Source organism: Nipponia nippon, unplaced genomic scaffold (assembly GCF_047370975.1).
Source record: "Nipponia nippon isolate SJK-2023a ecotype South Korea unplaced genomic scaffold, ASM4737097v1 scaffold_17, whole genome shotgun sequence".
Taxonomy (NCBI): domain Eukaryota; kingdom Metazoa; phylum Chordata; class Aves; order Pelecaniformes; family Threskiornithidae; genus Nipponia; species Nipponia nippon.
The window spans coordinates 3,480,483-3,497,506 of record NW_028262333.1 but is presented as its reverse complement, the minus strand read 5'-3'; the positions used below and the strand labels follow the sequence as shown (position 1 = coordinate 3,497,506).

At 40.0% G+C, this 17,024-nt stretch overlaps 1 protein-coding gene across 5 annotated transcripts in view; it reads right to left on the bottom strand.

Moving 5' to 3' along the window:
• EBF1 (EBF transcription factor 1) overlaps window positions 1-17,024 on the bottom strand; it is a 282,181-nt gene that overhangs the window by 24,609 nt on the left and 240,548 nt on the right. For all 5 annotated transcript variants that reach the window (XM_087753702.1, XM_087753703.1, XM_087753704.1 and 2 more), the window contains exon 11: window positions 6,571-6,659. In XM_087753702.1, coding sequence (XP_087609828.1) covers window positions 6,571-6,659 — 89 coding nt within the window. The remainder of the gene's footprint in view (window positions 1-6,570; window positions 6,660-17,024) is intronic.

The window sequence follows — 17,024 nt, the reverse complement described above, 5'->3', positions numbered from 1 at the left end:
GATGAGTGAAGCGAGCAGGAAGTTAGGAGGCAACGCAGGAGAGAGATTTGTGCCTGTGCTCTCTAACTCAAGGGTTCCTTTCAGAGGGGGGTTCTCTCTCTTCTTAATCTTCTTCTTAATATATACATGCATAGAAATGACAGAGAAACATATTGTACATTTTGCAACATCATTCATCATAAACTGTCAGCTGTGTTTGTAAATCAGCTTGGTAAGATCTTATAAATTTGTAATTCTTAAAAGGTAAAAGTGCTAAGTTTTTAGACAAAGTGCAGGAAAATTTAAGCACTTCTGACAAGTAGAAACATTAGCGGTAATCATTTTAAAAATGCTTGCATCTTTCTGCCTGCATGTTTAGCTGTAAATAATGCCGCAATGAATAAAAGCTTTAAAAAGGGGAGGGGAGGATGAAATGGAATAAATATTTTTTATTTTATTTCCAAAAGGATAAAAAGCAATAGTTGATCAGAACCATATGCGTGCAAGATTCTGCTGTAAATGTACATATGCTATACAGTACGCTGTACTAACCAGATCCTAAACCTGGTAAGACAGCTTGCTAAGGGCTGCAAAGTCAATTTTGTACTACACATGCTTCATAAAAGATGAATATAAATGCATTAGTTAGACACGGTGAGCTAAATTAGAAGGTCAGGCAGGGCTGGAAGGGCTGAAATATCACACAACCAATGACTGTAATTACTCTTTTTTTAAGTCTATTAAGTGGTGTTGTTCTATCAAGGCTCAGGGGTATAGGACATGAAGTACGAGATAAAGTAATGTGTATTTATTACTCCCACGGGATCAATTTACTAGATATTTTCAGCTCCATGGAGCAAAATACACAAATGCAGCCTTTGTTACTTTCTTCAAACTGTGGCTTTTTCCTTCAGAACCTCCGCTCCTCGAAGGGACCATGTTTACCTGTTTGGTATCTTCCTGCCACCCTCAGTTAACTGTTGTGTTTTAAAACAATAATGATAAGGATACAGGAAGAGAGAAATGTGGGGATCCTTCTTATAGGATGTTCAAACAAGTGGTTCAAGTTGCTGAGATGGAATGTGCAGACTAGAAAATCCAATCCCAGGCATGATTTTTACCCCAAGGCAAAGCAGAAACCAGGAATGGAGAATGGCACAGAGCTCCTTGTCATCCTGTTAGCACTGATCTGTTAGAAGTTTTGTCATAGATTCTAAACCTGCTTTAATCATTTGCTGAGTAAATGCTGACCCACTTATAAAGAAAACTCACTGAAATGCGTATGCACACTCTTCACCTTCAGAAAGGAAAGGGCTCCTTGCCAGCTATTTGTATGTGGCTCTGTCCCTCAGCTCTCTCTCATTTCAGACTCTTTGCATATTCCCAGACAAACCTCTGCCATGCACCACCCCGTAAGGGTGATACTTTCATGGTAGCCTCAGGCATCTTGGTCATCTTCTTCTCAATAGCTTTGAAACTCTCTCCCTGAGTATTTTCACTAGCATAAATTGAAAACCAAACGCAAAATACCCAAACAAGCCCCTCAACTGACTAAATGCCCCAATTGTTAGGAAATGAAAAAACCTCAACTGTTAAGGGTTCAATAACAACCTTAACTCTGGTCTCACATTCTTATACATTTTACAGTAGAGTGTAGAAACTGCCAAGCACATCTCATGGCCTCCTTGCTATACAGATGAACTGCAACAGCTCCTTTTCACATGCTCCCTCTTCCTGCCCACACTTAGTACAAAAGTTTTCTAACAAACTTCTTGTTATGCTGGGTGGAAAAAAAAAAAACAAACAAAACCAAAATATGTGTTTTCTTAGCTGAAAATTACTAACTTTTAGGTTAAAATACAGTATCTTGAGTGAGCAGATGGAGAGCCATTCTGGAATTTCCATTGGGTTTGTCGGAAGCAGCAAACCTGAGTTGCCTTGTCTTCATTGCCATTTTAACCTCCGCTAGCGAGCCTGGGCTAACCCACCCACATTTAGAGACAAACTTTATTTGCAATATAAACAATACCCATGTCACGATGGATAAAGAGCAGATCTGTGGGATTTCATATGGGAAAAGACAACTGCTTTTGCCAGCCACTGGTGCCTAATAACCACATGTCTTCTATTAGTGTCTTAAACGAGGAGATGGAATATGTCTTGGGGGCGTCTAATGACTGACCAGAGAAACGGAGCTGAAGGGAAGCTGGAGCCTGGTTACGTGTGCTCTCTGCTCAGCAGGGAGGCCGCTGTGTGCTAGAGAGAGAGAGACTCCACTTTCATCTACATGAAGAGAAACCAGGAGCAAAGGTCCCTTTCAGGAGGGATAAGGGGTGTCCTAGAGAGCACATTTAAGGCACAGACTGGGAGGGAGAGGACGTCAGATCACGGAGGGGGTCGATGCAATGACTTCCTTCTCAAACACAGAGTGAACAATCTTGCGCTTAATTTAAATACAAGTGATGAGTTGTAAGAGTGGTGAAAATGGCAAATAAATTCTAGGAAATTGCATATAAAGAGGAATCCTTGTTATTAAATCATTTAGGATGGATGTGTTTCAAATCTAGCTCACAGTTGAGACTGTTTTACAGTTATAGCTGTGGAGTTTTAACAAATTTGCAGAATCGCAGCGTATCTGCCAGGGATTTATTTTAAGGATTGTAGGGTAGTTACATGAATGAACCTCAACAGACTCAATATGTTGTTGTGATCTGAACTCTTTAGTGATTTCCACTGCAGTTACATAAGCAAGAACCAACAACACGTGTGTATTTGGGTGCACATATGCGAACACATGAGATGGAGAAATTGCATGCACGTGTGCAGGCTTATTCCCCAGCTCCACAGGCAGGCTTTCTACAGACTACTCCTACAGGACAACAATAAGATTTCTTAACATTAGCATCACGGTATTTCTTTTCACTTCTCCCCAGAGTTCTTTTTACTCTGATCTGCCTCCTGTCTGTATTAGAAAGGAAAGACTATACGGCCCAGCACACTCCTGGTACTTGATCTCATTCCAAGCTTTGGGTGCTAATCCCACCACCTCTGTACTGCCTGTCTCTCGTCTTGGTGCATGTGTTTGTGTGTGCATGTGTGTGTATGTACAGACATGCACATCTGCTAGTGACAACCCTACACCAGCTGCTCTCCCTGACCTGCTCTGTACAAGAAGGGAACAGGACTGCGGCCCAGATCTGGCTCCATAGCGCAGCTGCCAACATCAGCTCCCACTTTTTCTCCAGAAACTATATATTGCATTTCTACTGCAAACGCATCTCTAATTCAACTGTCAATCTAGCCGTCCAAAGTCCCTAGTTCCAAGGTGCTCCCGTTCTCCTCACCACGGGAGGACATTCTCCACTGGAATTTGGCTACTGAAGCACTGGGAGACAGAAAAATTAAATTCAAACTTTGGCTTTTTTCTTTGCCTACTTCCAGTGGATACCCGGAACATTTCAAAAAATTCATCGCAAGCATGAACAATGAGCACTTCTGAAAATACTGGTTCGAAACTAGTGGAGATCAAACTTCTCAAATAGCCTCAATGGTTTTAGAAATGCCTGTTGACACAGATATGTCTGTTGACTCCTCAGCTCTGGAGGACAGAGCATGTTCTAACACTCACTTGATGGCCTCAAGAATTCTCCTTGACTGCAGGCATAAGTCACACTGCAGAATGCTCTTGTTGGTCCATGGGAAGGACTGCATGCCCTTACAAACACAAAAATTATAACCATTTCTGTTTCTTGAAAGATCTCTAATTCATCGGTAATGTTTCAATGGAATAATGGCCACAAACCCTAGCAGCAATTATAGAAATGTGTTTTGCTTTATTTATTTAATGCATAAGTACAAGCTTTTTAATGAACAGAAAGTGATTATGCACTGGCAGGACAATGGGGAAAAGGGAGGAAAGGATATTGAAAGCTTTGAGCACTGCTCTCCTCTCTGCTGTCTTGCTTTCTGTCTCTCTCATACATTTGCCCTCTCTGCCCGTGGTTCCACTGTGGAAGCCATATGGCTTCCAACTCTCTTCTAAGTAGCCACTGAGAATTGTCTATAGTGGAATACTGCCAAAGCCCTTCCTGGTTTAATGACATGGGGAAGAGCGCTGTGCAGTGCTCACCCAGCACAGAGACTCGCTGTGTCCTTGATTATGATCCTGGAGCCAGCAAGCGATGCTGGGAATTGAACCATCAGTGCCTCAAATACAGAAGTCGACATGTGCCAACCCCTGCTGCATTCAGCCTCTGTGTGTGGCATATTAATGAGCCTTGAACTTGAGGTCCAACCTTCAAGCTTGCACAGAAGGAATTACCCAAAGACAAAAAAAAAAGGTCCTCTTCGTCCTGTTTCCCTCTAACCTTGCATAGTGATACTAGTTTCTCCACTGAGTTTGTTCAGTCCTTAAACGAACTTTTTTTTAGGCCATCACATCATACCTCTGCATACATAACCACAATTTCCCTTGATTTAAAGATTTGAAAAAAATAGCTTGAAAAGATACTCAGAACGAACGCATTAAGCCAAGAGAGTATATGAGGGGACAGAAGACTCAATACTAATCCTCATTCTTATATCCTACCCATAAATACCTGCTAAATGTTGGAGTCAGGATATGGAGTTAGATGGAGCTTTCTTCTGCCTGTTTTTATGTCCCATGACACTAGGTAGCAGGAACCTGTGGTTATCAGTGTGGTAACAGTCTCAGTCTAAACGGGAAAGAGGAGGGTGCTCAGCCTGATGGCTGCATTCCCATGCCAGCACAAAGAGCATTGCTGGGGACCCCTCAGAGCCATAGGTGTCAGAAAGGGAGCCCAATACCTGTGGAAGTTGGTGATGCACCACAACCCCCAGCTGCATAACCCAATTTGGAACTGCTCGATCTTACTCTACTTGAATTCCTTCACTTAGAGCAAAGCCATGGCCATCTACTAGTCAGCTGGAACACTGGGTTCAGGGAAGTTTTGCAGCATTTCTTTTGGGCCTTGCAAATGCCTGGTGCATAGTGAAGGCTGGTCTCTTATTTTCTGAGAAACAATTTTTCTCCACGTGCACATTTGGCAGCAGAGGCACGGTACAGACGAAAGAGCCTCTACAGAAGGATGGTCTCTTTCTTTGGAAAGAGTTGCACTTCTGGAGGGAAATTTGACAACCTATGAAAGCTGTGTCCTGCTGCAAATCTGTCCAGAAGTCAGAGAAAGGGACAGCTTGTAGAGGGTGAACAGAGCCAATGTAAAATGTAACTCTCCAGGACAGCATGTTTCTCTGGTGGTAAGAGGGAAGGACAACACATCATCGACCCCCAAACCACAGTCTACAGCCTTCCTAGGCAAAGATAAAAGACTTAACAAGCCTGTAAAAAAAATCACATACTGAATTTTATTTCTGTCAAGAAATAAAACAAAATAAGTTACAGTGTTCATGAAATCATCCCATTTTTGAAACACTTTAGAAATTTAGCTAATCAAAGCCCACTACAATCCTTGATAAAAGCCTACCGACAGCTCAGGAAGCTATGGAAGAAAGTTCACAAGATTTACCCAGTCACAAAGGCTATACTGGATGTGCATTATTTGAGGGATCTGGCCTAAGGCATCAACACTCAATTTGTTCTATGTCTCAGGTCTGCAAATTCACATCTTCCTTTCCATAAGTCAAAGGCGGTGTTCTTCAAATACACACACTTGGCCTGTTTGACTCCCCAACTCGCTCACTAACAGCCATGATGCTAGAGCAGATAAAACACATGGTGGCAGTTGGTCACATACAGTGACTCCAGCTCATGCACGCTATTGCTCAGTGTTCCTGTGGCACAGAGCAACACTTTTTCACATACCCCACCTCTTTCTCCAGTATATCACAAAACTCACCGCAAATTCTCACCAGAGAAAGTACAGAATGGCAAGACAGCGAGAACAGAGTGCACACCCAGACAGCATTTTCACAGTACAAGACCAAAGTCCTAGAAGCCTATGCGAACTATTCTGTTTCTTCCTCAGCTTTCACTTAACAGAAATCAACAAAAAAAAACTCCCACTAATTTTGATGGGAACGAACATCGAATCACTTCACTATGCATTGTGCTAATTATTTCAGCTATCTTGAAATAAAGCAATATAAAAAAATTATTACCCTAAACCAATACAGCAGCAGTAGTGGACACACATTCCCTGAAGATCCAAATAACTTGATTTTATCAATGGTGAAGTTCTCAAGATGACAATGGCAAGTACTACTGTGATACCAAAACCAAGAAACATCATTCTTCTATGGATAAGCTGCTCAGGTTCCAAAATACCAACCAAAAACGTGTCCTTTGTTAAGTATTTCAGAACACAGAGTATGATTTGCTTTTAAGTAAGGCAAGAGCTGTTTGAGTTAGCCGTGACTCAGAAAGTCACAGAAGTCTCATAAGCCTGCAATGAAAGTTGCCGATTGGGCTTTATCGGTCATGCCTCTGTTTCAGCTTATCTGGGTTGGGTACCAAACCAGGACCGTTACATTTACACAGTCTTGCACTTTCAGACAAAAACATGCAGTAACCAGCTTTACCATATTTACTAAAACAATAAACTTCGCACTGACCTTTGGCAAGCGTTCGGGGTCACCAGGGTGCCGGGGGATAACCTTCTGTAACCTTTGGAAACCGTAGTCAATGGTGGGTTCGTTCAGAGCTGAAACAACAACAAACAACATCGTGATGTGACAAACGCATAGCGAGCAGGCTCCGTTGCACTGTAACAATTGGCAATGCAATGCAAGACCAAGGAATGATCACAGCAAAATCCCCTTTTACTGAAATCAGCACTGACTATGAAGTCAAACACTATTTGAGGTTGGTTCTGAGGCTTTGGTTCAAGCAGCAATGCAAACCTTCCCACCTGAGTTCCTAAAACAAGGTTGCTGGAAAATTTGGGGATGTTGCATGCATCTTCCAAATAGGAAGGAATTACTACCTCTGAAAGCCACGATGAAATTAACTTGATAAGTAATTTGCACCCCATGTTTCGTGTTGGTTTTTTTCCTGCTTTCGTATTACGAGGAAGGTCCTTTGTGATTGGAAGACAAAAGAAGTAACTATTAGGAAGTCTCTCTTGTTCCAGATTCTATTATACATTTAATATGCTCCACGTGCAATGAACACATATAATTTTGTTGTGAACTACAGACATTTGTCTTGGCAGAGGTTTTATTTTTTACTCATCGACACTGACTTCAGCAGCCCAGCTCAGGCTCCGATCAGCACTAAACAGATCCAAAAGACTTAATGAATTAAAAAAAAAAAATCATCTACGTTTTTAGTTCATTTTTCCCCAGTCCTTGAGAGAAATGGTGGAAGTGGAACACTCTAATCTTCATGAAAATGCTGGTCTGCCTACATTAATCAAAGCTCCGATTGTGCCAAGCCTTTAAGCACATGCTTATCTGTAAGCACATACTTAAACCCATTTGCTTTCAGCAAAGCAAATTTGAGCATATTATGTTTTTTATATGATTGCCTATAATTACAGGGGACGGCATGGAATGACCTTCTAGCTATATTTCCAGTCATATGATCACTTTAAAACTCAGATGTTACTGAGACTTCAACATGTGCTTAAAATTTCCTAAGTGCTTTGGTGAACTGGAACAACAGTCAAGCATTCTCAAGCATCTCTAAACAACAGCGCATCTTGACTCTCCCATGCCAATAGAGATGATGAAATTTTCCACAGCAATTTGTTTGCAATTTTTTTGAGTTAAATGAAAAAAATTTTTTTCCAAGATGGATTTTTATATTTTCAGCCATTGTTTTTGGTGGGAAGGAAATTTTTTTTTTCTTTTTTTGGGTTACTTTAAAGTTTTTCTTATTTTGTCTTAGCCTACTAATAGCAAAAAAAAAAAAAAATAATTTCTTGCACAAGGTCTGCCTACTAAATTATGAATATCTCTCGCACCTTTATGATGGTTTTATTATGAACTTTATTATGTGGCTAGAATGATGCCATCTGATTCCTGCAAAGAGATTTAGCATCAAACCATATCTCCAGTCTCATTTGTGTAAGCACTCTCATGTGGCTCAGTGACGCTTATCCCACAGCAAGTTACACAACTCCATCAGTCTGATCGACATGGCACAATTTGTCCATACTTCCACCTTTTCATACTCCTAATGTTAAAGGTCTTTAGCCAGACCACATTCTTATCACGAAAGTAATATCTAATCCCTGGCTTGTTCTTAATTAATTGGTGTTCCATAAACAATCCCACAAAACAGTCCAGCTTTTAAAGAAACTGTTCCATTTAAATTATTATTTTCAAACCACATTTCTATAGCAGATGGTCCTACTGGCAATCAAAGGGTCAGATTTTTCTATCCTCCTGGACCTTCAGTACACCCCAACTCCATCCGCAGGCCCAGCGATGCTACTGCAAATTGAGACAGAGGAAGGTGGTGTAGGGAAATCCAGAGCTACCCGACAGCAGGGAAACACAAGTGCGTGGCTGGTGGGGACCTGCTGGAGAGGCACACAGTCCCACAGAATCTCAACATTTCTCTAATATCAGAAAGGAATCTTCTGAGCATATCCTTAAATTACTGCTACAGTATTATGGTAACTCCAGACTAGAAATCTTTCAGGATTTTACTTTCTGGGCTATTATCAGAAGTTTTTTATTGTCCCAGAGATCATGGCATCCCTCTAGTCTCCTCGGGTTTTTTTTCATGCATTTCCCTTTATCAGGAATATCTGAATTTGATCTTTTATTTATATTCAGGTAATTAGATGGAAGGGGTGAGAATAAGGCTTTTCCCCTGCTTGTGCCCTTTTTGGTTTTTGAATGGTTGGGCCTTTTTTCCCCACATTTTCTTTCACATGCTGGCCACATGCTGTCCACTCTGTTGTGTAGTTTTGCAGATAATATCCCAGTACCTGGGTTTGTAAACCCCCAGTTTCATTACCTTTGAGTTTGCTTACATGCCTTCTTATCATGGACCCATTTAGTTTAGACCTTCTTCAAATTTTACAATAAATTAATTTCCTGCTATTTATATTTATTATCAAAAATAGCTGTTCTCCAAGAAGATTAAAAAAACCCCTACAGTTCTAATTTACATTTCTTTTGCAAATATGTTAGAAGATTTTAGCGTGGTTCTGTCAAATGTGTTTCTTCTCTAATTCAGTCTAGTTTATGGCCATTTTCCCTTTACATCCTTTGGGAAAGTAGTTACTAAATTCTGCAATATTATAAATGGAGGCCAGTTCTGAAATCCCCCCAGAGATAGAAGTCATTTTCTCATATCTTCCCACACATTCAACACATTTGAAATCCACAGAGTATTTCCTGTGAGTATTTTCTGAACTAAATGACCAAAAAAAATGTTAATTTCATGGTCCAATCTCACAAGGCATCAAGCATCCTCTGAGAGATACTGAAAACTTTCTGCTTCAAATAGCTTCAGCTTTACTTTAGTGGTGGGGAGAGGCTGCACACAGCAATTTTCAAGATTGGGTCCTAAACTGTAGTTGTCAAATATCACTCATTAGTCTATAACCATTCAACCCTTTCAGTCTTAGATAAAATGAAAAAAAAAAGAAATCTTTAGCTGCCTGAACATCTAACCACAGATTGGATGATATCAGCCCTATGTTTCTCAGTTCATTTATAATCCAAGTCAAATGTAATTAGTCATATCTCAAAGAAAGAGCCCTGTTTAAATATTTAACCCCACCTTCAGTGTTAAGGCCACACCAGTTCCTGTGTCAGTACCTGGCAAAACTCCAAAGAAAAGGTGATATTCTGATCTCCAAGCACTGCAGAAGAGCCAGCGCTCAGGCCACCCTTCGTGGCACCTAATGTACAAGGTCAGATACCAGCCTCGTGCAGGGTTTTGCCTCTGCCCCCAGTACGTGCGAGCCTGGCCTCTGCCTTTGAAGTCCATTCACAATAACGCATTTCCCAATGCTCTAATTCAAAGAACGTTAGGGGTTTTTTTTTCCATGATTGGAAAAGAAGAATCAATAAGAAATACAAACTCTCTATTTGTGTTCTTGACATCCATACATTAAAAACAAGCTAACACATACTGTACTTAAAATGCATTCCCATTACCCTAAATTTTAAAAGTACTATTGAAAGTACTACTAACTTTAAAAAACTGTATTAAATTCAAATAGGTCCCAAGGCTAATGGAAGCAATTTGTATACCAACCCAAACTGACTGGCCCACTTTTCAAAATACAGGTATGATAATCTTGTGGTTCTAAAAGGACATTTAAATTGAAAGACTGTGAATTTAGTACATAATTATACCGATAGAACCCTTTAACTTGTCAACTTGTAAATCTAAAAGGCTATCAATCATTTCTAAAGAGGAAATAAACCTTAAAATTCTTTGATTGACAGTGCTTACTTTTTATGTGAGAAAAAAAAAAGGAGTAAAGTGGCCAGAAATCCATTTACAAAAGTACATTGTTTTACATAGGTGAGTAAAAAGCCAATAATTACACCTCCAAAAGACATATAAATCAAAGTAAGTACTTTTCCCTCACTTACATATTTTAAGTTGCAGTAAACTTCAGGTAACTTTTTATTAAAATACTTTTCCAAATGCAAAGCTTATTGAAGCCGTTAATAGAGTAGCATTTTCATTTAAGCTAATATAATCATTTTTGCAAATACAAGATTTAAGCCATTTTTCTCCTTCCAAACAATAAACTTTCAGCCTGTCTCTTGTGTGAATTAACTAAAATTACACCCAGGTGTACAAAATCTGTCTATCTATCCTAGTGTATGAGTTAAGGCACAATATTTATTATTCTTACCATTTTATGAATTACTTCTTAAACCCTTGAGGAAGAACTTTCTTTCAAATTAGACTCTAACAGAATAAGCCATGAAGCTCTTTATGCAGCAAGTCTAAAGCCATAACTCATAAAATCTAAGGCTTTTAATCAAGAAAATGCACAATGTCTATGGAAATAAGGATGCGTACATTATATTCATCTTTTCAAACTCCAACTTATTTTTCAACAGAAATGCTGCTTATGCCTCTGAGAAAAATGTTTCAACCATAACTATAATTTCAAATTCTGCACGAATAATTTTAATAACTACATGTAGCTAATCCACCATCTTTAAAAGTCTCTTTCTCTTTTTTTTTAACTCGTCAGTGGAGGGCTTTTTTTAATATTTCACATAATGAATTCCTACTGTGTCAATAAAGCTTTGGTCGTTAATTGAATGACTGTCTGATGTATCTGAGAGAGGAATTTGTTTCTCTGGCCACGCTGCCAACTTACAGCAGAATGATCGACACTTAATATCAGCAATTAAAAGGACCTGTTCAAATATCATATGGAATTCGTAGCTTGGGGTAGTGTAGGAGAACTCTTCACCAAGGAAAACTCATTCAGGGAATGCAGAGAGTAATTGAATTAGACACATTTTTAACATTATTATTCAAAGAAAAATAAACACACACTACATAGAAGCATTATGGAAATATTTCAGAACGTAAAACATATCCAGTTAATTTGTTTCCCACGCAGTCATGGTTTCATTTATTCCTTTTATTTTTCAGCCCTTGTTTCTTTTTCATTCTGTTTGACCCAAAACCAATGAGAAAGCAGCATTTAGACCTATGAAGTTCCCATGTGCTTTTCCAGTGGAAAAGGCTGCAAGGAGAGGGAAGGGACTCTAAGGGCTCAAACAGCAAAAACAAAAAGAGGCTGAAGGCTACAAACAAATTGGCCTCAGGTCCACAGGTCTGACTGTCCCTACCCCAGATGAGAAATCTGGTCTTGATTGTTTTAAGTGAAACACGCAGGGAAAGACTGCACACGGGAATGAAACTTCCCAGAGTGCTTGCTCCTGTGGTGCACCAGAGAGTCGCTGGTTCTCTTGGAAGGCAGAGGCATCGTGAGGGAGAGTTTGAAGAAGGTAAGAAGGACCTGCAAAAGCATAGAGCTATAATGGCTTCAGATTATGACCAGGATGTTGTGGCCACAACAGTGGAATGGAAGAAGATCCTTTAGACTCTACCTTTGTCTCTTCACAAATCCATTTTTTTTTTAATTTGGCTCTACAACAAAATTAGACACCTAGTGACGAGTCCTGAACTATAATGTCAAAGAGATGGGGCTTTGGGGTCTACAACACACTTGTTTTGAGTTTTGTCCTGTCTGATGAGAGAAACTTCACCAAAACATAAATAGAAGTTGACTCTGCGGCCAAGACACACAAAGTTACCCATCTCAACACCTCGTAGCCACAAAAGAGTATGAAGAAATCCATGCAAAAATCCTGCAGCACTGTCACAGCAATGAAGGCCAGGCCAGGAATACATTTAACGTGTCTCTCTGTGCCCAGATTAAACCAGGTCAGTACATCTGAAGGCACAAAGAATATTTTAAATAAAATCAACAGCAGCTGGGAAGGCAGACTCTTCAATGGGAGCCTTGCAATCTTAGCATCTTCAGAGGCATTTTATAGCTGACGACTTCTTTCTCCTGGACATTTGGCCTCTTCCTCCATCAACTCAGATGCCCACCTCTATAATCAGCTCTCTTCGTTTTTAATCTGTGCTTCTATCTGTATTTCCACACTGCTGAGAAATAGCAGTATGGGGTGCAAGCAGCAACAACCGAGAGTAGGCATGCTAAAGGTTGTGGCTTCCAACTCCCCACTCTTACCAAGCATGGACTCTATGAGGAGATGGAAAGCAGGAGCTCCTGCCTCTCATAGAGGCAAGATGCTGCCGCGGAGCCGATCCAGGGTATTTGCCTTGGCTAACAGCCTGTGGCTTCTGTCTCCAAGCTCTGGGTGATTTCTGCTAGAAGCCCCTGACTCCAACAAAATAAAACCTTGACTCTGAGAGATCAGGATAGGACAGAACCGACCATATTAATATCAAACTCCAGGTGCCAAAATGCCTTGCTAAGGCCCTGCAGTACAGCAGTTCTAACAATGGATGATATTATAAAGCAACATCTTGACATGGCATGGCATGCAACAACTCATATGCATAGTCGCCTCTTTATGCCTGCTCTACAAAGACAGAAAAAAAAACACTTCGAAACCACATCATCAAATGAAAAAAATTCTGTTTTGCAAATCTCCCTGCAAAGACTATTCCTTTGCTAATTAAAGACCGTTAAATGAAAACATGCAAGCATTTGAGCTATTTGTTGTTGTTGTTGTGAATTTGGCTTGCTTTTTATAAAGTTTCCTTTCCACTGACTTTCCCTGGAGTGTTTATTCCCATAAGCAATGGAAAACGGAAGCGGGTGGAACAGCGAGAGCCTGCACAGAAAGGTTTGAGCTAGAAAGGCCCTTCCAGGGCTAACTCAGAATTTCCTTGCTTTTCTGGTCTCAGTACTCCCTCACTTAAAAATACTCTTGTGCATTGAATTTCCATTTTTAAAATCAAACTGTGACATGATGTCACTTTTTTAATTAGAAATAGAAAGAGATAGAGAGATCCGAAATGTAATTCCTGTATTTTATTGCTATGTAATGCCCAAGCAAACACCACGTGCATGTGCCAAGCAATAAAAATGCAGAGCTGAGTCAAATGATAAATCTAACACCTGGATCTCTTGAGTTTCCCTAGTGACTGCTCTTTACTTGAACTAAAGATGCAATAGGCCAGCGTTTGAGGCAGCTCCACTGTGTTCATCAGTGTTATTACAAACATGATAGACAGCGTGATATTTTCTTCCTGATAACAATTTTTCTCCAGCAACTAAGAACCAGAGGAGTTATTCCCTTCCCACCCAGCCCAGTCTCTGCAGCCAGTGGGGGTGCTGAAGATGCAAGGAATGCATGTCTTGAGCCCAAATTTTTTTATGAAAGTTAAGGAATGAAATTACTAGATCTGTAGCAAGAATCATGTGTTCATTTCTCAAAATACATTAACTCTGAATGTTCACTCTTAGCAACCTGCAATCTGGCTTGAGAAAAAAGTAAAACAATTTGTGAGCATTGCAGTTTCTTCTTCCCCTGACTGTGCTGACCTCTTGTCTAATGGGAAAGATTTGGCCTTAAGGGAGTCTGAAACAGAGTCCAGTTTTAGGCACTGGAATTTAAACATACCAATTTCAGAACAGGCTGGTAGAATTCACCAGGGATATGCATATAGAGGGCCAGAAGGAAATTAATGCATGTTGGTTACTTTGTCTAGTCATCTAGGTTAATTGATGCATCTTTGGCAGTCATTATAAAAAGGGAAAGAACAGCATTTACATGTGAATATTTTCCTATTTGTCAGACACATTCTGGTAATGCACATGAGCATGCAGCAAAAAATTCACTGAAAATGGCTAGCTCTCACTGGATTACCCCTTCATTTAAATAAATAAATACATGTGTACACATACACACAAGCAGAAAAATGCATACAAGCTAAGATTTAAAATTATGGGTGCTTAGGGTTAGCTATAAGATCTATATTTAGGTCTACTTAAAAACATTAAAAAAAATAAAGACACTGCATTTATTTTTAAACTGTTGGCCCAGAAACAGATGCAGAGATGTACGATAGAGTGTAGGAAGTGCTAAGATGTCACCTTGTGTAACCTTTTCTTTCATTTTTTACTACGCATATTTTCAACATTTTTCCTTTGCGTGGACTCCTCAAATTCTACAATGTAGGTGTGGACACCTTTAAAATTTTCATAAAGATAATTTTGTATAACATACAGGAAGTTATTTCTTTTTATCACCCTTCACAAACTCCTTTGGGGTACACAGCATTGAAAACCATTGTTGTAACGTGTTGGTATGCAGAAATATTTCTCTCTCTCTCTCACTTTTAACCCTGCTATTTCTCATTTTCTTTTCAGATCATTAAAAAGAAAAAATTACTACCAGAGGATGCATAAATGAAAAACTGAGTGTCCTGTCTGAATGTCAAAGCCATTCCTATCAGAAAGCATCTTAGCCTAAATTTGGCTGTTTCTCAAAATTGTAGGCTTCTGATGTGCAAGTGCACATGGTCAGAGCAAAAAAGAATCTTCAAGAGAGAAAATCAGAAAAACACCAGCTATCACATCCAAAATCTCTGCAAATGAGATTTGCAGAGAAATAGAAGTAGAGCTGAATCATAAAAATGAGATGAATTGTGCCTAGCTGTAATGAACATTATAGGTGTGATGTTCTTGGAAAGGACTGACCTCCTGTGAGGTTTAATTCAAGTCTTTAATCCCTCTCCAAAACTAAGCTTAAATCCCTTGAGAAAACAATAGTTTCCAAACATCTTTATTTCTAAACATTAGCTTTGATTTGTCTACATGAAATTGCGATAAGGCTACTCACTCGAAAGCAAAAGGACCATTTTGGCTATATCCTCGATGATGTAGCAAATTGTTTAAAATTAAAACAGTTGGGTTTGTTGTTTGCTAGTTTGTAACATTTAAATAGAAGTATATAATTTGAGAGCTCTCAGTAGTCTCTGATTTTAGCAGCAGTTATATCACCTGCTTCTATAAGTGTTCAGGGATTTTTTTGCAAAAATTTTGACAATAACTGTTACCAAGGGTAAAAAAAAAATCATACCAGCCTGTCTGATAAACATGTTTCCCTGCCCTCACACCCCAGTGAGCACCGTGACACTATACTTTTATCATCTAGTGTGTGCTCAGAATGAGCTTAGAACAGCAATTGCCAGGAATAGGCAGGCGATAAACTGCATTGATTTAACACATCTTGTTTTCAATCATGCTCGGATTTTCTGAGCACGCATTTTTCCTGTACTCCAGCTTGTAGCTTTTATCTGACGAGCTGATCCCTTTTCACTGGAAAATGAAAAGGTCGCACAATAAGACACGGTTTACTGGAACTTGAGCACGCACCAGGGAAAGTATTTTAGATAAATACTGTCAGACATAGTGGAGCTGAATTTCAACAACACAATTGCTAAACAACAATACTTATTACTCTCTAGAACAAGCCTACAAGCAACTTATGGCTCACAGCAGGGGAGATCTCAGAGTTAGGCTCAATAGTTAAAGAAACCTTATTCAAGCCTGTTTAAAGATGCGGTATTGCTTTTGCCTTACATGCACCAACTAGCCATACCTCAGGACCAAACTAAACGCCTCCTCGGTTGCTTTCCTAGGTAATTTATAAATGATGGGAAACCATATTAATGACTTTTCTTTTTCTTTTTTTTTTGGCAGAAAGGTGATTGACTACGTGCTTGATTTAATTTAATCAAATGAGGTACTGGGTGGTGGTAAAAAGAAAATTATCCATACATGAAAGTAATTTAACTGAAACTAATTAATTAACCAAGATGAGTTGCTGAGGGGGTCAGTAAACAAGCAAGGAGTAATATGGCATGACCCATCTACAAGTGGCCAACATGCAGTAGGCTCATAACAATAATTTTAATTTATTTTTCCCCTCCCTCTGAAGTGACTGCAATGGTCCTGACCAATACAGTCCTGGAAGCAAAATATCTTTACTTATTCCTGCCAGAAGGGGCAAAGAAAACTTCCAAGTTATTCTTTGCTGCACTGATTATACCCAGCAAAAGATCTCACCAAGTAAATAGGGAACCTGACTTAGTCTTCCTCCTTGGCCTAAGTGGACTGACACCCATTTCCCCGCAAGGGCTCAGCTGCCAATCTGCAGCCAAGGAGGGGTGACTGGGTCACTCCAGCCCCGGCCCCCTCTCGGCACCCACGCGTTGTGTGCATGCACGCACATAAACCGAGTTTGCATGAGGTCCTCACCTGCTCGCACATTTTGCACTCAATGCAGCACCTAAACCTACAAAATCCACCTTGTTTTTTTGCCTGGCAGCCGTTTTTTGAAACCAAACTCAAAGAAGCGGGCTTCCCATCCACCTCACCCCTTCAGGCTTTGGAAGAGACTCATCATTGGCAGTGCTTCCCAGTCTGCTCCCCTCTTCCAGCAGCCTTTCTCAGGAGAAGGACCCTGTTTTTCATAGACCCCAAACAGCTCCCAGACCTCCCCCCTCATTTACAGGTATTTCTGCACCACTGCCAAAAAGCCAGCCCAGCCCCTTCATGAATAACTTAGACTGCAAGTGA